This window comes from Cololabis saira, chromosome 24, assembly GCF_033807715.1.
Source record: "Cololabis saira isolate AMF1-May2022 chromosome 24, fColSai1.1, whole genome shotgun sequence".
NCBI classification, from domain to species: domain Eukaryota; kingdom Metazoa; phylum Chordata; class Actinopteri; order Beloniformes; family Belonidae; genus Cololabis; species Cololabis saira.
In genome coordinates this window covers 9,546,435-9,571,555 of record NC_084610.1, presented here as the reverse complement: position 1 = coordinate 9,571,555, position 25,121 = coordinate 9,546,435, and the positions used below count along the sequence as shown (strand labels likewise).

General features: G+C 40.4%; 1 protein-coding gene across 2 annotated transcripts in view; it reads left to right on the top strand.

Moving 5' to 3' along the window:
* LOC133424915 (fibroblast growth factor 14-like) overlaps nucleotides 1-24,669 on the top strand; it is a 53,819-nt gene extending 29,150 nt beyond the window's left edge. For both annotated transcript variants that reach the window (XM_061715497.1, XM_061715498.1), the window contains exons 2-5: nucleotides 3,059-3,169; nucleotides 6,310-6,413; nucleotides 18,271-18,469; nucleotides 18,585-24,669. In XM_061715497.1, the coding sequence (XP_061571481.1) occupies nucleotides 3,059-3,169; nucleotides 6,310-6,413; nucleotides 18,271-18,469; nucleotides 18,585-18,733 (563 nt within the window). In that variant the 3' untranslated portion in view covers nucleotides 18,734-24,669. The remainder of the gene's footprint in view (nucleotides 1-3,058; nucleotides 3,170-6,309; nucleotides 6,414-18,270; nucleotides 18,470-18,584) is intronic.
* Nucleotides 24,670-25,121: the final 452 nt, after the last annotated feature.

The window sequence follows — 25,121 nt, the reverse complement described above, 5'->3', positions numbered from 1 at the left end:
TGGAATCACGAGACTGTTGCTATGGCAACACAAGAATGGGAATTTCCCTAGTAACAGACATGACATGGGGAGACTGGGAAGAGTGGGAATATCACCTGGATGACGGCGGGAAGGATGCAGGAGGCAGGAGTTGCGATGCAAACAGCTGTTAGATGATGAATACACACAAAATACACACTCGAAGATGATGGAGGAGACGACAGTTGTGGATTTACATCTGCTTTTTTTTACTTGTATCTTTCTTTGCATTTCTTGCTGTTGAAGACATCTCATCGGATGCAGCCCATCTGATTGGACAAATAATATGAAACAAACAATTATTGTAATAATTGAATAATTAGACTGATAACATTTTGTGCTTAAAACAAAATAAATGCTGCTCCTTTGTGCAGCTTTAAATGAGGGAAAGGGGGATTTTGGAAACAGTGCAAGAGCTGTGAATAAAAATGAATTTTGCCTCCATAACTAAACTAAACAGCCGATCAGAGCAGAGAACCACCCTGACCGTGAGCGTCGTGCCTATAATAAAGCCGGGGGAGGCCCCAACTCGATGCACTCAGAGACACGAGTTCCAATAAAGATGTTGAACACGCTTTTAAGAAAAATATTTCTTTTTAATCAGTAGCACGGCCTTGAAAATTCCCATCGGCTGAGACAACACAAGGCATCAAATGTGTTCAGTTATTAAACCTCGCCACTGAAATGCACCTGCTTCTATTTATATTTATCGTACTTGGCTCCCAACAAGCACAGAGACGAATGCATACATGCAAATCCGGACTTGAAGGTACATTCTCTTTGCCTCCAGCTTCAATTTCAACCCCAAAATACTATATAACCTCTTATTAATGTCATTTTAATGATATAACACTCTAGAAGAAGATAAGGGATAGTAAATTGCATTTCTAGCAGCTCTCTGAGACCATACATCACACAGTGGAAGATAGTGAGAGTGAAATGTGATGGATTTCAGTCTGCGTGTAGCAGACGGTGTGTTTGGATTTGAATGTTGGGCTTTTTAAATAAAGTAAATAATGAAGCAACATAAAATATCACTAGTGTGAGTCAGAAAGATATTGATGTGAGAATATAGACAGTGTTATACTGTATTTATAGGAATAAGGAAAGAAGAATGCAGTTTACAATGAGGAGTGTTTGCATTTATTACTAGTGTTATGGAAAGATGGATGCAGTAGATGTCTATCTAATCGGAGAGAGGATTTTTACTGACAGCACCACACAGAATGTTAAGTAGCGTGCTGGGAATTTGTGCAGTTCAAGTGCTGGTTTCAAGCTTCACAGCTCCTCTTCCTCCCTTCTCCCCTGCTGCACAAGATGGATCCTTCACAAAGATGGAAAACACCCCTGCCCCTCGTCTCTATTGCACACAATCACGCTTGTGAAAAACTGGGTCAGTCTCAGATTTCTCCGTGCATTCGGGCACACCTTCACAGATCCACTCTGTGTCTGTCACATAGGCCACATACTGACGGGGGATTCCCGGCCTCATTATAACTGCAGAGTCACCGGTGCCTGTTTCATGGCGGGATACCGGGTGTGGTTGCATGCCGCGTTAAATGACCATACTCACCAACCAGTGGGAGGGTGTGTGTGGCTACAGCGAGCGATGAGGGTAATGACGATGAGTTCTGCAGGTCTATTTCTCAATCTCTCTATTTCAGTGAGTCTGATTTCTACTCCTGATCCCTCCCGAACTGAACAGCTGTTGACTTCATTTCATTTCTTGTTTGATTGCAAGATGCAGGAGTCAAGCAGCAAGAGGTAAATAGGACCTCTGTTTAATTGTTGCAACACGAAATAGCCCAGAGCACATTAGGTGATTAAAAAGGAAACTGCACAATAATGCAAACTTCTGCAGATTGCAGATTGATCAAAATCAACCCATCTGTGTCTTTAATTAGTATTTTTTTTTAACATACTAGGGCCTCAGCTGTAGAATAGACAGCAGTGGGTTAGGATTGTTCACGGTATGAGAGGTGTTTCATGGTTTTACACTGTTATGACCCTGACAGGAATGAAGTCTAAAGGTTTTTTTTTAAATCAGTTCGCACACTCAGGACTGAAAATTGCAGAAGGTGTTTGTGTTTTTTTTCTACTTACCTACTTTTTCTCTCTGCTGCCTAAAAACTGCCTGAAACAACTGTGGTGTGCTGTGAGTGTTAGAATCAGTTTTACTTCATATAAATGCCTTTTCATAATGATAATTCTGCACATAAAAATGATCCAAATTAACCAATAGATTACAATTTGGCATCAAGGCATCTTGACCAGGTCTGGTGATGTTTTTAGAGGAAGACAGTGTGATTTTTTGTGATTTAATGAACAATTTACTAAAATTCAACCAATTCTTTATGCATCTGTGTGTGGTGCAAGTCATAGAAAAACTCTGATGAATTATTTCCCCTAATGAATAAATATGATAATCACCAGTTTTTATTCAAGAGTATAGCGTGAAACTGGTGTTAAAGAAATCCTAAAGTATTGTAGGAAACAGTTTAAGAGGGAGACAGACATGCTTCTGTCAATATATATTTTTAAAGGTTTCAGTAAAAATAATCAAACCTGTAAATCAATACATTTGGCAATCGGGAAGCCAAATACAAAACACGAAACTGCACTTTACTATCAGAACTTGAGAAATACTTTATCAGTGTTATTCAAGTGGAACAATGACCACGAAGGACGGATTAGTCCAAGAATCCAGTAATGGATTGGATGTGCTTGACTAGAGTCTCCGAAAGAAATCCCTGAGGATGCGAGAGGTTACATGTGGTCACATTGTGCTTCTTTAAAACGGCATTCTATCACAAAGGTGCCCTCCAGGATGTGTGCAGGAGCCGAGTTAAGAGGATGAAATTCTACATAAATTACAGATTTCTGTTGAAACTGACAGAACATATTTCAACTCTCCTATTTAAGTTTGACTCGCTCATTGAAATATAAGCGCTGTGGAATGTGCAGCGTATCTTTTATGTGATGTTAAGCGCCCCTGACGTGTCCCTCTTCCTGTCTTTTCTTCTCTGTTTGTGGCGTTTAGAACCACAGCTGAAGGGCATAGTGACCAGGTTGTTCTGCAGGCAGGGCTTCTATCTCCAGATGGGCCAAGATGGAAGTCTGGACGGGACCAAAGACGACAGCACCAACTCCAGTAAGTAAAAACAAAACACACACGTTATTCCAATGGAGAATCTGTTCTTTTTTTGAAATATGATAATGGTAAGAGTGCATAGTCAGAGTGGAATGAGGCTCTTTTATATTCTGCTGCTTATTATACGCAGTAATTGATATACTATATATTTATAGTAGCAAATCCATTGTGGCAGCTGCAGCATAGTTGTCAAAATGTGTTGTAGCTGAACAACTTTTCCAGGATCAAAGCATACTCGGTGTTCCTCACTGATTACACCGGGATTTAACAGTCTGCTTTGTTATTGATCGCTGTGCCTCTCTAATACTGTACATTCATGTCTGAGCAGCATGTGCAGCCATTTCTAAGCAGAGCAAAGTGTTATTTACAATGAAAGAATATAAGGCACAGCAAAAATCCTCCTCAGAGAAAAGACCAAGGAGAAAAAGAAAACACACTTTCTTTTGTCAGTCTTCTCCAGCAGTGACACGTGAGTGTCGCAATACTCAACGGATGAAGGTGGAGAGAATGAAATCAACAGATCCGTAGGAGAGGATGCAACATTTAAAATTTACATTTATTTAATCTGAAGCGTCTAAAATGAAAACAACATGCCCCTCAGTTTAAAAGGAAAATATAAATAAATAAACATGTCCAGCTGCATCTTTCCATCTCATCAATATGATTAACAGCCTTTAATTGTTGGCACTGATTGAAATTTGACAGTGAATATATTTACAAAGGAAGTAATGAAATATTAATTGTGTATTTTTGAATGACTCCATTTGGCACACTTCACATATTCAGGGAACAGACCAACTGCTCCACTGGAAGCCACAAGTGGCTGCTCGGGCCATTTTGTTTTCACAGCCCAGATTATTGGAGCTCTGCACCCGACACAGCCTTCAGGGAGGAGCTGCAGATGGAAAGTTTATGGATTAAAGTAGCATTTGCAATATTTTGATGAACGAGGCTTAGAGAAAAAAATCAAATGCTAATCAGTAATCACACTGGTCCAAAGAGTCATCTCCACGTTGGCTGAGTGGTGCGATATCTTCAATCTGCCTGATTGTATTTGACTTGTTTTTTTTTTTTGGCAAACCTTCACTCGGTGTTTTTTAAATTTCCGACACAGCTCGGTGCATAGATAAGACAGAATTCCCAGAAGCTCGGAAGACCCAGACTCTCACCCAGCGCCGGCTCGTATAGGCGACAGCCCACGCCGACTCTGCGCAGGATCCAGCTGGTATAGGAAATGGATTATCCACGTCACTGACATTTAGTCCAGCAGTTAAAATGATGGCTGCTAGCTCGTCTAATCAGCTGCATTATATACAGTATATTTATATATGTTGGTGAAAGCTGTGCAAGAACAAATGTTACACATCTTCATCTCAATAATAGCTGCACCATATTCCCTTTTGCATAAATTTAAATGCGTACTGCAGTCATCTTTTAGGTTGCTCCTTTTATAATGACGCTTCACACAAATGTACAGAAAATAATATGTTTATCGTTTGACAACAGTATAAAAATGAAGGTATGTTACATTGAGTTCAATTTAGTTCCCTAACACTTCAATACTAATCAGAGGGGAATATTTTGGAGCCAGACCTCAAAGGCACAATAGGAAAAAAGGAAATCTTTTGAAGTCGGAGCTGCAAGTTGTGACAAAGAGTCAACACAGGATTCACGAAAACCCATAACACGTCATCAACAACTGATGAAAAGCGCCACAACATGAAGGCAGATAATGAGAGTCAGGAGCTACAGAATGCAATATAAAAGAGGAAATAAAGCAAACGAGGTAGCACGAACTAAACTAAATGGAAGCTGCCTTCTTAACCTCTTGAGGAAATGAATCACACATAAAAGACTCAGATAAAGCTAATAAAGACGAATCACAAATCCCTGCCACTTAAGACTTGTCGCTGTATTTTTACTACAATCTGCACCAAATCCTGACTATTTTCAGTCTCTTCTTATGATTCATATAGCCATTATAATCTTTATTGCAGTTTTAGTAAGCTTGACAAACTGTTTTTACATTTTTTATGTCTCACAAATGGCTGAAATGACGATATATTTAACATGTATTAACATGACTAAATGTGCAAAGATTAGAAATGGTATTTACCTGAAACATCTACATGTCTATGGGACATGTCTATTGATCCTTGGGAAAAGAAAATGAATATTAAAGTATGTATTAGTCCTGAAAGTTAAGTATTGTGCAGAATCAGGGAGAACATTGCACTTTTGCTTCAATATGGTTTTCTTATGTAATATTCTTAAAGTTTGATATTTACCGAGCATCTATACCTAAATGCATACTGTAATTTAAAAATGTATAGTTTTATACTATTGGTATAAGATAGCAGTGGCTTCCAGTTGTGAGCTATAACTTTATTTGTAGTCTTTTTCACTAAAGTTTAATTTTACCTGTCAGGCAGGGATTTAGATGCCAATTGCATTACTTATTACTTTTCTTGAGTAAACCACCAACAATAATTCATTTTTCAATATATGAGAATGGTTTGTATTACCTTTTTCTTTCCTTTTATAACACATTTATGGCTGCTTCTTTTGACACAAATCTGCTGATTGGAGCTAAACTTAATAAACAAGACGGCATAGTTGCAGGTGGTGAACAAAGAGAACAGCGACACCAGCATTGTCTTTCAAGTCTCTGCCAGAGGCTTTCATCTGTCTGTATCTGTAGCATCACTGCCTGCTCTGGTTCATTAGGCCTGACCTGATGCAGCTTCCAGCTCAACTGTGTTTGTGAAATGGCTGATATCAAAATGTCATGAGCTAAATTAACTTGATTAAACTTCTCTTATGTTTCTCATTGCATGATTTTTTTTTTTTTTAAATGTATGATTATATTTTACTTTTACATTTTATAATTCACAAATTAAGGAGTCTAAGTCTAAATATTTCTTGTTCATTTCTGGATTGACTTGTCTGAGTTTAGTGGTAATTTAGTGGTTAATATAATGGTCAAATTGTTTTTTTCACATTTCAAGTTGTGTAACTTCTCCAAACTAAAAGTTTTCCATTCCTGCAAGCAGCCTCTTCCCCTCAACAAATAACCAAATCAACTGAGCAGCGGCTAGTCGACAAATAGAAATAAACAGTTTGTCTCTTTTTGTTCTCAGCTCTTTTTAACTTAATTCCTGTGGGTCTGAGAGTTGTGGCCATCCAATCAGTCAAGACTGGTCTTTACATCGCTATGAATGGAGAGGGTCACCTCTATTCTTCGGTGAGTTTACTACACATGCCAGCACAAGAATCTTAAACTGCTGAAAGACGGGGACCAATGTTCCGTCTGGAATTGTTACTCATTTGTTTTTAGTTCTCTTTGTGAGTGAGACCGAACATGTGCATAATTGTCCCTGGCCGTCCCTTTATTTGTGAAGTGGGGTTGATGTTGTTCATCCAGGTCTTTGGTTTCGATGTGCTGCAGCCCTCTCTGGGATTTTAATTAGAGACAAATGGAAATATCAATATCTGTTGAGCCACATGAGTAAACTGTTGGCTTTGAGTACCTCTGTATGATAACTCTTAACTTTATCTGTGATCAAAGTGGGGAAAATACATCCTGAAACCATCTTTACTTTCATATTTGCAACTAATGATTGCTTATTAATATTTATTTTTATTACTTTCTGATTTGGATGTTTTAGGTCCCAAAAGTAGCAAAAAGATTTTGAAAAATCCTCAAAACTGTTGATTATAACATTACATTTTTGGTCCACAGCTTAAAAAATACTCAATGCAGGTGAAAAGGGAGCAAAAATGGACAGATTCATATACAGACAGGAGGCAGGGACTTGGGAGTTATTTTTTTCCAGACCAATGAATTAATTATCAAAATTGTTGCATATGGATTTTCTGCAATGGGAATAGACCCACTGATCAAGATGAATGCATCTGCAGCTGGTTAATATGGTCCATTTCAAATACCCACTGTGTTTGCATGTGCTCTGCCTGGTAATTTGGATCTTGCTGGAGCAACTCTTTTTTTACTTTTTTGCAGGAAAAATAACATGAACCGATCACTAACATAACAGTTTGTTGTGTGTGAGGATGTTACTGCAAAAGCCTAAAACATAGAGCGAAAACTGAGTCAGTCAGCAGTGCATAATTATAACAAATGTTTGTCAGAGGATGAAGAATTTTTTAAGGACAGATTGGATATTTATTAGTCATCTGGAGGTGGAATAAGAGAGATAAAGGTCTAAATACATGCTGTTGACACGTCAGTCTGATAACAAGCAGATATGAACTCAGAAGGGTGAATTATTTTATTATTAATAATGGTTTATTTCACTGTTCTTTCCAGTATATCCTGTCACAGTGTAAGCAATTTCTTTCTCCCTCTTTGCAAATATATATATATAATTTATTTTTTAATGGCGAGTACCAAATTTGACAAAACCAAAAAAGTCAGATATATATGCTTTTTTTTCATCTTGCAAAAAAAGTTTTTGCTTTTTTTTCACTGAACTGAAAAAAAAGTATGTGAAAAATTCAGAAAAAGAAAACCAACACCTAATAAATTAAGTTGTAAATGAAAAGAGCTGGAAGAAAAAAATAGAATAAACAAATTAATCAAAACCTGGTTGACTCATTAACGTCAGATCGAGGCGGGGAGGATAATATGTAAGACATGAGCTGACAAAAAAACAGGCCAATGTGAGGAGCAACTGGAGCGGAGAAGAATGGAGGGGAGGCAGAGGTGTGGAGATGTTTGAGCAGAATATGAATTATTTCCATGCTGACTCTTTCACGGTGACGTCCTTCCCTTTGACATCATTTCTCCTTCCTCACCTCTTCACTACTTTTTCAGGTGGAGATGACAAGAGAGGATGGGAGGTGACAGGAGGGTAGATGATAGAGGGAGCAATTGTTGGCAGAGAAGAAAAAGAGAGGAGACATAAGGAGGGAAATGAAAAAGAAAAAAGATGGAAGAATAAAGGTGAGGACAGGAGAGAAGAGGTGACACTTGGAGATGAGGTGAGAGGAGATGATGAGAAGGATAAAAGAACAAGATGCAATGCAAAATAAAGATGATGATCAATAAGGAAAAGATGGAAGAGAGAAGTTAAAAAGAAGAATATAAAGTGATGGAGATGAAGGAGAAAAATAATACAGAGGACAGGAAAAGGTGACGAAGGCAAAGTGTAGGTAGACAAGGAAGTTGAGGAAATGATGGAGAGGAAAAAGCTGGTTGACGAGGGGAAACGAGGAAAAGAAAAGAGCAATTTGGAAGAGGAAGAATGGAGCTGCACTGCTGGGCTTTCTCAGCCTGTCGCTGAAAGTCACAGATGCATGAGGGCTTCCTGTAAATAATTGAAGAGGGGGAGTCCCTCTCCCCCCCCTCACACAGTCAAAAGTCCCCCTCCAAAGCTACATAGAGGAAAAGTGAGTGTGTTTGATCATGTTCCAGCTCTGGGACTCATGTGCAGGCAGCTCTATGATAACGAAGGTATAAATTATAAACAGCAAGTCTAATTTATCCTGATGTTGGACCCGCTTGATGTTTAATTGGCTGCTGAAAAAGGTCCTGGCAGGTAAGGATGGTGTCACCAGCCTGTAGAGGTACTCATTAAACATTACTAGGATCCCAACACTACAGGTTCTGTTTCTCCTGCTCTGAACTGGAGTGTCGGCTTGTATTCATTTTTGATTCATAATACCTGGATTCTGTGTTTACCGGGCTCAGTGTAGGTTCTTTCTCTCTTCCACCCAAGGTAGGGATGGTGGAGGTGACAGGATGTCGATATAAATCAGACTCCAGAGCCTATAACTTCAGAGAAACACGGTGCATATGTCAGCAGTCTTTTCTCTGTTCAAGACAGACTGGTGGTACAACACATTTCCAATAATCGGTTTCGTATAAGATGTCAACACATCTTCTGTGTATATTCTCTTTTTTTTATGTCCGTTTTCTCCTTCAGGTTTAGACCTCATGCTTTTGACGAGCTAAGAAGCATCAAATGACCTGAACTAAAGGATTAAAAGGTGTAGACATATAAATCTGGACTTATAATTATCTTAAATAAACAGAACATATCATAATAATTACGACTAGCACATGGTGCATTGAATGTAACACTGTCCAACATTCATATTTTGCATTTCTGTGATATGAGACATAAAATAGTGAAGGATATAATGGGACTGGAGCTGCAGCTTATTATGTTAATCACAGTGACTTTTTCCCCCTTCTGTCTCTGTAATTGTTTAAAGCTTGCTTTCAGTGTCTGTGACACTCATTTACTCTACCTCTTTCTCCAAAATTAAAATCGGCAGTATTTCCTAGTGTCGTCACTAATTATATCACGTTCCTCGTTCCTTTGCTCTCCAAGTGATTCTTTATCTTCTCATTAGATAATGTTAATGATATTCTGCAAACGTAGTTCAACTTGGTGGGTTTTATTAATCTTAGATCCCCAAGAATCCGTCAGTGTGTGGTTGCCGTGCATGCACATGTGCATCGGTTGTGTTCGACTAACAGATGGCCCAGTGTGCAATGAGCTGCTACGTGATAATTACGAAGCATGCTGGGGAAAGTGGAAAAAAAGTGCTCATAAATTTGGGGCCCTGTGTGTGTGTTTGTGTGTGTGTGTGTGTGCGTGTGCGTGTGAATGAGACTAACAGTGACGAGAGTGTATCCCCGTGTGAAAGTGCGTACGAGCCACACATTGATATGCTGTGTCTGTGTGCGGAGGTGATTCGGGATGTTGGGTGGGTGTAGGTGTGAGGATGTCAGCTGAGAGGTGAAAGAGGAAATTGAGTTTTTCGGCGAGGACGCTGCACATCTCCCGCATCTCCTGTAACACATCGCTATTAATGTTTCTCCCGCTGTTATTCCTCCTACTGCCAGAGTAAGATGTGAGAGAGGACACACCGAATTACTTTAGGGATACGAGTGGATCAAAATTATTGTCCAAGGTTTTCCCATTTAGAATATCGTTCGGAGCACAAAGAGTGCAATAACTGAATTTTCGAGGAGCTTTTAAATGATTTGCATACATATTTAAACCTGTATTTGAGGCCACTTGGAGGGTATTTCGGGGGTTTATTACGTCCACAAGACCCAAATTATGACTCAGTACTACAGTTAGTCCAGGAAATGTACCAGTACTTGTTTTTTAGGTGAGCCCTAGTGAGTCCTCTCTTCACTCCTCCTTTTTTAGTCCATCGTTCACAGAAACTGAAGCACTTTCAGCCTCAGAAAATTCTTTGCAGTTTAATGTGAATTTATAGCATGAACTTTATAAATAGATTTCAACATACTGGTTTGGGTCATTGTTGTTTTTTTAATCTTTATTTGATACCACGAACATTCACTCCTTCTTCAGTGATGAATGTGTTTCAACGATTGAATTAATTCAATGATTAATTAGTTAAATCTGAAATTCTTTGCTACCTTTATGTCTTTGCTTCAGGTGCAGCAAGTTTGCTGCTTTTAGCCTAGATTGTCATGTCAGGACAAACATTTGATTGCCGTTGGCGGCTTTTCTTTTTTATTCGTGCAAGAAATCTGGGGCTTTATATTTTTGTCTGGTGTCAACAACGCTCCTTTTACACACACTCAGTAGTGTCACTTAGTCCTGGTTGACATTTTTTTGCCTTTTTTTTGTCAGCCAATTGTGATTTCAGCACTACACCTTAATGGTTTCTTGTCAGGTTTCAGGAGCATCTCACCCACAGTTGTAATTCATACACAAGCAGGGAGTCTCAAATAATCTGTAATGCTTTGAGCAGCTTTTAATGTTCTGTGACATTTGCAGTAATTTTACTTTCTTTGTGTTACAAACGTTAATTAATGAAGTAACCTGAGATTTCCAGAAAAAATATGATACTGATTAGTAGGATATTCATTTTATATCTGTGGTATATCTAATTTACAAGGTTTTTTTTTGTTTTTGTTTTCTATCATTACAGATTTCTCATCTCAGTTTTAACATTTCATTTGGAAAGTTCTTGCCGTATTAATTGAATGGCAACTTTTTTTCAAATCATTGCATTTTATTTTGATTTACATTGTACACAGTGTTCCAGCTTTGTTGGAGTTCAGTTGTAATTCATGCCGTTTTAGATTAAACATATTTGTAGCATTAATGAATAATTTTACCTTACATCTCTTGCTTTGATTTTCCTGTGATTTATAACTTGATTTACCGTCAAATTACAGAAAAGCTTTAAATTCATCAACTCAAAACCATAAAGACTCTATTACTGAAAAGATAAGGTATATACATTTTTAGCAGGTTATCTCATAGTGAAATAACTATCAGTTAATTTTCTCTGTGTTTTATTGAATATGTTTAGCTCTAAGCCACATAGATCAACATAAATCCAACAACCTTTATTCCCTTGTCACACAGCTACTGTTCTCTTTAAAACCCACCTCTGCTGCGTGTTTTCTGAGAACAGGATGTTTTTGACAAGCACAGGAGTGTGTGTTCTGCATGGATATGCCCCTGTGTGTGTGTGTGTATGTGGGCGTCTACTTCCATTCATACCAGTCAGTGCAGCACTCAGAGCGAGCCCTGTGATGTCTACATCCATGGAGATGAAAAAGGAGAGCATAGATGTTAGCCATGTGAGTCATGACACACTCGCACGCTTTCTGGTAACTAGACAATAAATTAGTTACTTGCGAGCTGTTGAGCCTCTTCAAAGACATCCATCTGTGAATCATGACATTGAAGTATGGCAGGATGGACTTCACACTCAGAAAGGAGGCTTGAGCGGTGAGACCTAAGGTTTTATTTTCCACTGGTGATGATTCAGCCCTCGCTGATGCAACGTGGAGTTTCCCCCGGCTTTTCTCTAGTGTATTTACAAGCATGTAGGAACTGGTTAACTGGTGAGACTTAAAAGACAGGGGAAAAATACACAAAGTAACCAAGTTTTGTGAATATTAACTGATTTGCAAAGCATTTCAGAGCATAATAGAAGTTTTGTCTCATGAGTTTGGACTTTTTTAATTATAATTTTTTTCCTTCAAGAAACTTTTTGACATGAAGTGGAGGTTTAGGTGACCTCTAAGTGTATTTTTAGTTACACTGCGGTTGAACTAAGTCTATTATGCTCTGAGGTTTGCAAGCTTTAAAGCTTTAAAGGTGTCGTATGACTTCTTTTCAGAAGAGGACACTAGTTGCTGAGGTCTTATTGAAATGCCAAATAATGATTTGATCGAAATACCACATGGATACAGGACAAAGAGTTTTTTTTCTTCTATTTCTTTACAGCTGTGTTCAAGAACTTTTTAGAGGTGGAGTCAGTCACTCAAGCCTCTTCTGTAGGATGTACCTCCTTTTAAAAGTGGCATTGTACCATTTCTGAGGGAAAAGCAAGCGCAGCAGAATGTGAGGTTGAGTGAAGATAAAATGGGACGGCTGGATGATTCTCAGTCTGCTCACTGAATGAGACATTTTCAGAGGGATTCGGTCATGTGATCAGAAGTTTTTAGTTGACTTCAAACATCCAGAATAACGCTCATGTCTGATATGCTGAGACCGGTGCTGTGATCAGAGTCAGAGTCGGGCGACTTTCCAGTCTCCTCTCAAAATGCACACACTTACACACACCTCACTCTTTTGTTTTCTTACGCCAACACTTTTCTTTCCACTCCTCTTTTTCCTGCTTCTCTGTGGGCTTTCTTTTCTTAAGAATGATTTGTTTACCCGCAATCCCCCAGGGTAATTAGTGCTGTGATAATGGCTGGTGTCGGAAACAAACACACCCTCTCGCCCAAACACACACCCACAGACACACGTATGTACGTGTGAGGATAAGGAGCGACTTGGTTGAGCCTGGCCGCATTAACCATAGCTGCAGGAAGAGGGAGGAACAAATATAAAAGACATGTCCCCAAACTTCTGAATAATGAAAATACATTTTTAATGTTAATTGAAAAATAATTGCATTGAGCTATAGTGTTCTTTGATTATATTCCAAGCAGACTTCAGTTAAAATACCTTTTTTTCATTTATTAATACTGAAATAAAAATAGTGACAGCCAAGAAAAACAGAAATAAGGACGGTTTCTGTTCTCCCTCACAACCTGTTCTGTACCCTCCACGGGAAAGTTGACACCTGTCTGTCAAGCAATATTATGAAACCCACAAAATCTCTCAGGGAGGAAGGATGGGTCAAAACTGTTGACACAGGAGGTCACTCCACTTCTGAATCGGCAATCACCTTTGTTTTTTCTCGCAGCACTGGCTGCCCCGTTTGTCTCATTTTAGCACTGTGCCTCTCTGCTCCGGTCCACAGCAGCCTTATTTATCTTCTTAGCCATCAAATGTAACAGTTTGAGAGTACATCGGTAAGTAATAGTGATTGTACATAAGTGTAAACAGACAAAATGTCATCTTGGCAACAGTGACGATGGCCTCACAAAATGCTTTATCCTGCAGAGTCTCATCAATCTGGAGGAGAAAACGCTTGCATGCCCCACAGTGGTGTAACATTTGCGAGGGCCAGCCAGCAATAGCACAACAAGAGGCTCCATGCGAATGTTTAAATCTAGCTCCACTCAATCATTCTTCCCATCAGCCACGGCGATCAGATATCCAGAGCTCGGTGCAGCCGCCGTGGTCAGTGGGGGCCTCGGTCCTTCACCGTTTGCATCCGTCGGAGTGTGTTTGATGCAGCTCGCACGGCTGCCCTCGGACAACACGCGTCCCAGTTGTCAGCGGATTGGAGTTATTTGTTAAAATAACAAAAAAGGCAACAGAAAATACACCAGAACAGTAATTATTCACAACGGTTTATTGTTATAATCTGAATACGCTTTGACCGGGAGGTTTCCTGTAATGGCCAGTAGTCAAGCGGTGGGTGCATCACGCTGCTCCATGCCAAGTTTTGTTATTAGGACTGCCCTGCACTGTGCCAGGATCTGAGATTGCCTTTCCCCCTCTGTTTTTGAATTCTTTATTTTTAGGTCTTTAATTGACAAGGGACAAAGTGCTGTCTCTATCAATTTGGGCTGTTTTGGAGCCGGATGTCTAAACATGCTAATGGGCTCTTCTGTCTGATTATGGCTGGCTGATAAACAGTTTGGCCGACGTGCATGCCTGTATACAATGACAATGCATGCATGCAGGGTGTGCGCTACATCTCTGCAGAGTGGCGAGAATTGGGAGAGTGGGGGAAAAAAAGAAGAGCGATGAGAGAAATACAAAGATAAGAGAAGGCAAGGAGGGAAGGAGAGAGAGAATCCCCTGCTGCTTTTCCAATCAGGAGGCGTCGTCCTCCTCACTTGGTGATTTATTCTCTCTCCACTCTCCTTCATGTCCCAATTTCCAAACCCCACACACACAGACACACACTCCGCCCTCCATTTCCTTCATTCATTTCTCCCTGTCTTCTTTCTGTGGGTAGCTTGTGAACATAGCTATTTAGAAATGACGACAGAAACATATTCAGGCAGGCAGTGCTGTTAAAATGACTCACCTATAAGGCTGGGAGGTTTTCATCTTAAGTCATCCTTACAGGTCACTTATTCTCTTTGAGTTCCCTCTTGAATAATCGTTACCACTTCAGACGAAACATCAAAAGTTCTTTTATTTTAAAAGCAATATTAAATGATGTATGACCTCACTGACCAACATTAATAAGCACCTTGGACAGCTCCTTGCACACAGGTACACAGGCGCTCGACACATGAATAATGAATCCAGGGTTGCAGGTCAAAACCTAATATATCTGTAATTAAGTTGATTTCATCTTAGAACAAAAGATATTAAGCGCCACAGGAAACGGCCATCCTGTGAATCCAAACCTGACTAGCCACTGGAGAATATTCGATTTTTTTGATATATGTTTATGTGTACAGTACATGTCAGTGGCATTGCCAATAATAGGGCGTTCATTCATTTTCACCTGTCATTTTTTCGCTGCAAGCCAATCATTTAGTCACATTTCATGTCTCCGCACCTCCCTCAGAGCCACAAGTGCAAGTTTGTGTGCGTGCTGCCGTCTGATCCCTCGCAGCTGCTTCTACCTTTGATAAGTGTGTCATTTCTTCGTTAGCATGAGTGGATGTGGCGGAGCATGGGATGTGGCATATTACTGCTATGTTAAATTACCAATGCAAGTGTTTTTGTGAGTGTCTGTGTATATATCTGTCGCTCTTGCAGCCCTCCCCTCACACACAAACACACACACACACACACACACACACACACACACACACACACACACACATACTGACCCCTCCCCTCCCTCTCAGTGCTGGTTGGTTGCCACGGCTACAGTGTCGCCTCTCTTCCTCATGTTGCTATGAGACTCGGACCGACAGACCTGAGCTGAATGACAATGTGTCTCCGGCTCTGGCAAGATGCCCACAAGAACCAATAAGAGACAGTCTAGACCAACACTTCCCCATCTGAGGTCGGGGGAACTTGGGATTGATTGTTTGGGTAGGGAGGAGCCTTGTCAGTCATATCAGGAGCAGTGTATTAACTCTATCTCTTTAATTTCTTCTGCAGATGTCTCATTTTCTACATTATGGAAACCTGAACAGTTATTAGATTTTTTTTTTTATTTGATCAAATTGGACAGCCAAGAGAGAGAGGTCTTTGTTATACAAGGGGAAATAAAACAAGAGCCTTAAATGGCATTTAACAATAATTGTAACGTAGTTACTTGAAGCTAAAGTGCACAATGTTTTCAAAGGAACACCGGGTCATTTGGAAAGTCATGTTTGAACGTCGCCTCAGAACGATCCGAAAGTATGTGCAAAGCTTTCAGCCTCTTTTAGATCTCTCTCTTGGTTCCCGCCAGTCGGAGGGTCTCTACCTTTTATGATCACTTTGCTCCTACTCCCTCTTATTAGCACTTAATCTTCAGGTCTTTTTGCTCTACAAATGTTGAACTTGACTCATTTATGTGTAGTCTTATATCAGAAGTGTGCTTGCAAGCAGAATCCCACAACATTTTTTAGTCCAATTTTGCAGACATTGCAAGATGTACAAGAGTTGACCGGAAAGTACATTTTCTAAGTTGCTGGTGACTCACTTTCAAGTTGCATATTAATCTACCGACTGCAGAGCTCACTGTGATCTTGACTGAACTGCTGCTAAACTGTCACTAAAAATGATTTTGGTGGGTTTGAGCCTGAACCTTGTGCACACTCAGTGTGTCGTCCAGGTTTCTCCATGACTGGAGAGGCTGTTGGTGTGTGTGAACTTGTGTTGTGTAGTTCGATACCAATTCAAAATGTCTAATATTAGGACACCCAACAATATCCTAAAACTGCAGGTGCTCACAAGAGAAAATACTGAAGAGATTTGAGGCTGAAAAATGACTTTGCCCAACTGTTGTTTATATAAAATCACACTGGTGATGTCATATTGTCGTCATGCATCGGTGGATTTTGACCACCTGCCATTGGCGGTTGAGCATCTATTCAGCGTGTAGCTTTCTATCCCTGATGAATTAGGAAATACATTCTCGTGGAAGGACATGCTGGTTTTTCTAGTGGGACTTCACACCTTTCTCTCCTTCTGCCACTGTTTATTTACCTGCAGGCATTCTCCTTTCCTCCCTGGAAATACATTGGAAATATCATTTTTGTCAACTTTAGCAACATTGTTGTTTGAATTAAAAACATAGCCTACCCCCCCACACGCCATGTCTTTGTGCAAGTGGGTCAAGAGAAGTGTGATAAGATGTTTTCATGCTGGAAACAGGACACTTCGTTTTATCGGTGATCCAAGGATCCTCGTCTCCCACATGTGATTTTCATACTAAAGTCCATAACCAGTTCGGTTCAAGGGCCCCTCAGCTTTATAATTATCTTTTGTGATTCTATGTAATGGCTGAAATGAAGTCAGATTTCCCCACAAGCATTATTTATGACATGTAATAGTTTTGAAATATTAAAATAACGAGACAGAGATAAAGTAGGATCTGTTTTGCTTCTCCCACAATAATGAGGCCATTGGAATTTGTGAGATAAACCCCAGAACAGTGGGAAATAGTGCCTAGATCATCGCTCAGTTAATTAGTTCTTAGAAATAAAAGTGAATATTAAGAAGAAGAAAAAGTGTCAATGTATTATTTATAATCCGAAAATACAGTATTGGCAATAAAATGAATCTTTAGTTTCAGCCTTCATAGAAACTCTTCGTATCTGTAACGAACGTAATGCTGTGAACAGTGGAGACTTGACTTTAGGGTTTTTATACACTGACAGCTGAGCTAGTTGCACCGTATGCTTGAAAAACAATGACTTGCTGATATGCAGTCTGAAACTTGGGAGCTTGACTCCCGAGACTGCCTTGGCTCTGACCTCCCCAACGTTTTATCCCACGCTGCCTTTTCATACTTGCTGGGACTCGGTAACACAAGCGGAGGCGAGGGAGAGACAGTTTTCTCCCAGGAACAATAACACCTTGTCTCTGTGATTAAAATATATACGTAGCAGTCGTGAAGAAGAGCCTTGGCACTTAACGGCTGAGTCCAACTGGGTTGGACTGGAGGTCCAAAATCCATCTGCTGTTTTGTTGAACATGTCATGGAAATGTTATGATTTGGAGGAATATTTTCAGTCCCTCTGTGTTGTGGTTGTCTCCGTGTTACTATGCCAGCTGAGAATTATTATTCCAGCTTTCAGCCAACTATTAAAGCTGAGATAAAACAGACAATGACTCCTCTAAATCTTCAATTTTTGATGAAAAGCCTTCAAACTATTTACAATTAAGACTGAAATTGAGTGCAAGGGTGACTGAATTTAAATGCAAGTATGTAATTGAAATTGAAGTTTAATTTAAAAAAGAAAAGAAAAAGGGGTGAGCTGTAACCTGCAATTTCTTTTTGCATGCATGTATGAACACATCTGCAGCTGAAGTTTCGCTCGCTGATCAGGTGAAGGGGTCCTGTGGAGCCGCAAATGTGCCTGCAGCGATTTCAACCGTGCATGTTTGTGTTTTTCTTGCGTCTAAATTGCATTTGAACATTCAACTTTCATTACCCCGGGCAGAAAATGAATACTACTACAGGTTTGGGGGCTATAACTCCAAAAGAACAGCTGCTGTGAAAGCGCAGCCAAATGAAATATCAATGTATTTGTGTCTGTCTGTTTTCCTCAGGAACTGTTTACAGCAGAGTGCAAATTTAAGGAGTCAGTGTTTGAGAACTACTATGTGATCTACAGCTCGATGCTCTACAGACAGAAGGAGTCAGGCCGAGCCTGGTTTCTGGGCCTCAATAAAGAGGGCCAGGCTATGAAAGGCAACCGGGTCAAGAAGACCAAACCAGCTGCACATTTTTTGCCTAAACCCATAGAAGGTGACGAGGAAACGTTCATTTTTATGAATGCATATCATTTATTTTGCACTGTTTTGTACTTTCATCTGATTTTCTGTGTTGACGTGTCTTTTTATTCTCCCTTTGTCCCCCGTAGTTGCAATGTACCGAGAGCCGTCATTGCATGATGTAGGAGAGGCGGTGCCAAAACTCGCAGGGGGACCGCCTTCCAAAAGCACAACCTGTGAGCCCGTGGTCATGAATGGTGGGAAACCAGTCAGCAAACCGGACAAGGAGGGGACATAACGCCATCCCTTCCTTCCACCTCGCCCCTGGCGGACCTGAAGCCAGAGAAAGCCACAAACTTGCCCCACTGCTGCGCTCTCAACAACAAAACAAAAAAAAACAAAAAACAAAACTGCAAGAAAAGGTAATGAAACCAACAAAAGCGATGCGTTCTGACTGGACAGCAGTGGGGCTTGCATGTCCCCGGCTGTCCTCCCGCTACTGGACAGTGCTGCGGGGCGAAACCAGAGGGACCGCGCTGCAGTTGGCGGTAGGAAACGACAACGTTAACGTCGGGCTGCTTCTGAACTGGGACAGCGGCATGCCTTCGTATGTGACTTCTGAAGAATATAAACAATACAAACAAAATATCTGAAAACATGTCATGCTCGCACTTTCTTTTTCTTTTTTTTTTGTTGTTGTGAGAATCCATAAGAATGAGTTCTCTGCTGCTTTTCTGTTTGCTGGAGGCCACAGACACACACGCTCCACTCAGAATCGACCGCTTGGATTCGATATATAAGCAGATTAAAAGCATCAGCAAACACTGGGAGAGGAGAACGTTTTAAACCCTGGCGATTCCGACGGTGCTTAGTCATCGATTAATTATCACTTGGAACAGGATCTAATGTGCTAAACTTACGAAGAAATCCACTTAGATCGTTGCGCATGATGTAAACACACCCACAGAGCTCTTTCTCAGTTTGATTACTCACCATGTGTCTCTTATTAAAAGAGAGCCAGTGTTTAAGACTTTAAAGCACTTTTCTTTTTATATCTATTTATTCATTATCTTATACATCTACAAACCAAAATTTTATTTTCATATTAGTCTTTTTCTGTCTCTTTATGAGTCTTTAGGATTTTCACATTCGCCTCCTCAAGTGGCGCTCAGGAGAGGAGTTCAGTCGATGGATAAACACAAGCAGAATTATTTAAAAAAAGCTGTAGCAACAAAGAGAGTATCCGAGACGTGCTGGCGTCCTAGCAGCATGGTAGCAGTCGGTGTTTACATAGAGTAGCAGATATCGTAGACGGGGGTGGAATCATAGATGCATCCATATGTGGGTCTGTGGATGTAACGCTTTTTTTCTCGTTGCCTTGCCAAGTACTTGAAAACAAAAGTAGGAATGAGGGTATAAACAGGGTAAGTGATGTTAAAGCCACTCTGTGTAGAGTCGATACATCTCTGATTTGAACACTTGGTTGTTTTTATTTGTTAGATGTGCATTTATCTCTGGATATCAGGTTTTTTTTAAACCATGAGCAGGTCCAGTCCACGAAGCTGAATCTGGATTTAGTGATCTATGATGGATTGGAATTATTCAGACCCTCATTACCACATTATTACCAGAGCAAAACCAATTTACAGAACATTTAACCAAAGATATAAATGCATAAAGAAGCAAAAACAGCAGCCAAAAAAATAATAAAGCACGTGAACCTGGAAAAAAATGTTTTTTCCATAGTTTTGCCACAAAATATGGTGATCTTAGTCACAATAATACAAGCTGATAACACAAAATATGTCTGTATTGAAAGCACATGTTAAACATTCACAATCCTGGAAGGGGGCGTATGCAAACCCTTCTCACTTAATAGCTGGTTGAATCTCTAGTAGCTAAGGGTCAGAGCAGCACTTAGAGCAGGAACAGTTGTTTTCCTCTTTACAGTAAAAAAAAAAAACACATTTGAAGGATATTGGGTATGAACGATCTCTCGAGATCTTCGCAAAGTAGCTCTGAGTTTAAGGTCTCGGCATTGACACCCCCCCTTTATGATGGCCAACTTCCCTGAGGCAGCAAAGCAAGCATAAATCATGATTCTACCGCCTCCATACTTCACCACCGGGCCTATAGTACTGAGTGTTCTTCCCAAATGATTATAGCTTTTGTTTTCTCAGTAGCACTCTGGATCGCTGACGTGCTTATTGGCAAAGTGCAGGAACAGATGCTGGCCAGTTCCAGTAATGTCTTGAAGCCTCTAACTTCACTCATGGGTCTTTCTTTACCACATTCGTTTTAAACCACAGTGCCAAGCCACTTTTTTTTAATTAGCCTCAAAGTGTGCAAAGTACTGATTCCTTTACTTTTTCTTGCAGCACGGTGAATGTTTAATGGCTGTGTTCAATAATGACACAAGACGTTATAATTGTGTTATCAGCTTAAGCATTTTTTTTGCTTCCTTTTGTTATTGTGACTTGAGATGACTATTGGATCACATTTACGGGGAATTCATACAATAGAAACAGAAAATTTGAAAGGATCCACATACTTTTTCTTTTGAGACATTTTGAGACAGACAATGCTTCAAGGTAAAAAAAAATATAATAATTAGCATCTTCTTAAGAGGGAGAACTTCTTTCAGCAGTATTGTGAGATTATTAATGGAAAAAAAACTAGCATTAGTCTATTTTGAGATTTTTTTCCCCCTCTTTTAATTGTTTCACCCATTTGAAGGTCGATCACTACAAAGCTCAATCGGAAATAAAGGAATAACCACATTGGGGAGTAGAGGTATAAATTAGAAGCATTCGGGGGGAATAAAGTAAAAGCAGCTTATTTATGTACCTACGGTCCTTGCAGAAATATAGTGGTTACTCCGTCTCTCTGGACAGCAGCTCAGATTACACGCCTTGTCAACACAGGAAAAAAAAAAGCATTTATCCAACGCAAGACTCCGTCACAGCTACACATAGTGGCTTTAAATCAGTTTACACGATGGATTATACAATCAGAAGAGTTTAACAAACGTGGTTTTACATTGAACACAATGAAAAGACCTCAGAAAAAGAAACGGCACTCGTGCACGTAGATTTGTTGTGAAATCGAGAAGCTGAAATAGGGTTCTGCGTGAACCGTGGAGAACTAAAGATAGAAAATCAGAAAGATTAACCCAGACTCTCACTGTGAAAGTCAACATGGCACCAATCTGTTCTGGGATCAGACTATATGTTTACTCATCTGTCTTCGATTGCAAGACGAGCCGCCAATCAACTCCTCCAGGACACTTAGACACATATTAGGACCATGATCCCCAAACTTCAAATTAGCATCTCAGACTAAGAAGCATGAAAATCCAAATCCTCTGCAGGGCTGAGGATAACAGCACATCTGCATTCACACAATGAAAACAGACGCCGTGCATCTATTTAGTTCTGAATTTTTGGGGGTAAAATTAGCCCTTTGCATTTTAATAAGGTTGATTGAAACACTGTCTTGTTTACTGAAGATTAATGACCTCCACCCACTTGCCACGACTACAAAGGGAACAACGAGACAGAGCAGGCTCCCGACAAAAATCAAGGTTGCATGATTCATTCTCACATCAAACGAGTTGCCGTCCAATTCTGTAGCATCCTCTGCCTCGGCAACAGGTATGCATCTGGGAAGCAGATGAAATGCTGCCCTGCTGCACACTAATGCTGTTTCTGTGTCATATGGAGGCTTTTTTGGACACCTCGCAGTGTTTCTAATTGACATTTCGGAGATATTTCTCACACGTACACCACATTTTTCTCCCCTTTCCCGATCTTATTAACTATTTCTGAAATCCATGTGCAAATATATGCGTGACTAAGCAGATGACATGAACTTTTTCAGTATAATGTGGTCTTTTTTTTTTTTTGTTTTCTTCTTTTTTGCCTTTAAATGCTGTTTTGAGAGAAAAACAAGTTGCAAAACAGTTTTTCTTTCAATTGTTTGTCACCAATCTGCAAGTACACGAGGAATGTATGCTTGTAGTTGGATTATCTAGGGGGGGAAAAAAAAAAAATGATCAGAGTGCCTCTCATCCCCAGCCAGGGTCAAGACGTGAGATCCGAGGCGGATGTAGATTTCTGTTTCTCAACTCCTCAAAAGTGGTTTGACTCCAGCTGTTCTGTCTAATGTTACATGGAATAACGTGAAAAAGGAAAGACGTCTGGTGTCGTGCTCGTCTCACATCGAAGAAATATGGATGTAACATTTATTTACTACTTGTTGTGCCGCACTAATGGGCGAAAAAAAAAGTATAAAATAAACCCTGACAATCAGGTATGTAACCTTTTTAATTTGTAATCCTGTGATGTCTCAGCTGCCTGTGTATAAGCAGAACCACGTGAGGAAGCCACTTGTACGACTATTTAGGGATACGGTTGGCGACAAGGTTCCAAGACATCAACTGCTCTTCGGTGAATCATTTTAATTTATCCTACCGTGCTGGAGTGAAAAGATCAAATCTGTCTCCTGTCAGAGAGGCCCGGCTTGTTAGAGCCACAGCGGGGTTCCCCATCCTGTGAAAGCAGTTTTTAAAGAAGTGGGATATCTTAAGGAATTAATGACGGTTGAGGGGGGGAGGGGAAACTACTGTAGCCTGGCTTCCTGGCTGCTGACCACATATACTTGCATGATGATGTTTCCAGGCTGGTGTTCACAGCTCCTGGTCCAAACAACGAAGGCGCAATTACTGTCAGCATGTCCTGATAGATTCCCTCCACTGATGGTCAGCCAGGTACCAGGGCTACAATTATGAAAACGTCTCGCGGCGAGCTCCGCGGAGGGGATGGGAGCGGCGGATTTTAATTGGAAGTGAGCAAACACAACGAGCCGGGTCACTTTTAATTTCCACATACAAGTACCGCGCACGGCATCGCGGCGGCGGCGGCTACACATGTAGCCGTCTTGGCTTTGCCCCCGTGTGACCTCTGGCTCCGGAGTCACCGAGTCAAGACACGATAAGAAAAGAAAAGCTTTTGTGACCCGACCGCAGTGGTGCCGCTGCACTTCAGAGCCACAGGAACATGTAATGGTTAGCACTCACGATGTAGCTGTCTCCCTCAGGTTCTCTCTTCCTCTCTCCCTCTTTTTTTTTCTTTTCTGCTTTATTCCCTTTTCAAAAGACTCCCTTATTACATCTGAATCCAAAACGAGACAGCTCTCTCCTTCCAGCTGTTTCTCTCTCCGAGCACTCTTATCCCACACACACCTCATCCTATTCTACTTTTCAATTATCCTTTGATCCCCCAATCTTCTGTTCACTGGAACTATGCTAGCTTTCAGCTCTCTGCTCGTCGTATAATCATGCAGCCAGAGAACTTCCCACCTCCTCTCTTCTCTTTCGCAACCAGCCCTCTTCTTCCTCCTCCTCCTCCTCCTCCTCCTCTCTCTGTTTGGACCGTTTCCCACTTGTTGCATGGTTTTTAAAAAGAGGGAAAGATGGCGGGGGCTAATGCATGTGGTAATGTAGGGCATCAAAGCAGAAAAAGCACCAGTATAATTTTGGCATTTGGCTCAATTCTGCCTCCGATTTGCGCAGGTAGAGATGTCCTGATAGCTGATTCGTACGTGCAGTTTAACACATTTGATTCTCTGTAGCCTCAGAAAGAATTTGCAGAGGCATTTACCCATCATCGCAACCAAAAAGCAAAGCAGGAATGAATTTAAATGACTTCATATTGCTAACATTGTTATATTAATGCATGTCTGATTGAAAATACTTCAGTGCAGCATCAATATTTAATTCTATCGGCACCGAGCAAGAAATGCATGAACAAGTTGTACTTGTTTTTTTTAATGCCTTGTGCTTTAAAAGGGAAATGTGAGACCTCCTGATTAAACATCCACCTGATTTTGTTTTTCTCTTGTATTTTAAACACCTTCCTTCAACAAATTTGCATAGAAAACTTAAAATATCCACCTTGGGCCTTGTCTTACGGGGTCATGCGGCAGGCTGGGTGGGAGCTGGTGTCAGAAACACTAACGCACGCCTGTTGATATCCTCTCTGGGCAAACCATTCCAGCTTTGAGCCAAACGCTAACCGTGACTGGTGCCAACTTCAAAGGAGATTGCTCTGTCTGTCAGTACATGTACAGTTACCTTTACCTATATATTATGCAAACAGTTTGTCTGCACTGTACAGTTTGTGTCCAATCCATTGTATACACACAAAAGACAATATTGAATAAAGGATTTATAGAAAGGAGGAGGCAACTGGGCTGAGTGTGTTTTTTATTCTCACATGAGCATCACATGTATAGATAATAAGATATCAAATCTGGCCAGAATAACGTGATCCTTCCACGCGCTACGGAGAAGCCCCACCCTTTCAGGTGAAAAGAAGCTGCTGCTCACTCCTCAAGTACGGAGGAGACTTGAGCTCAGTGTGGGCCTTCCCGGGGTTGGTAGATGGAGCAATGCCCAGGACTGACTTTGGTAGGAGCACTGGGTGATAAAATGGGGATAAAAATACTTTAAAAAAAAACATGGGATTAAATAATACATTAAATAATACAATTAAATAATACATAATACATGATATGGACCAAAAGTCATATCTCGATATTTTCTAGCTGAATGGCGATACTCGATATATATCGATATTTTTTCTGTGCCATAATTGGGGTTTCCCCCAAAGTATTATAGCATCTCT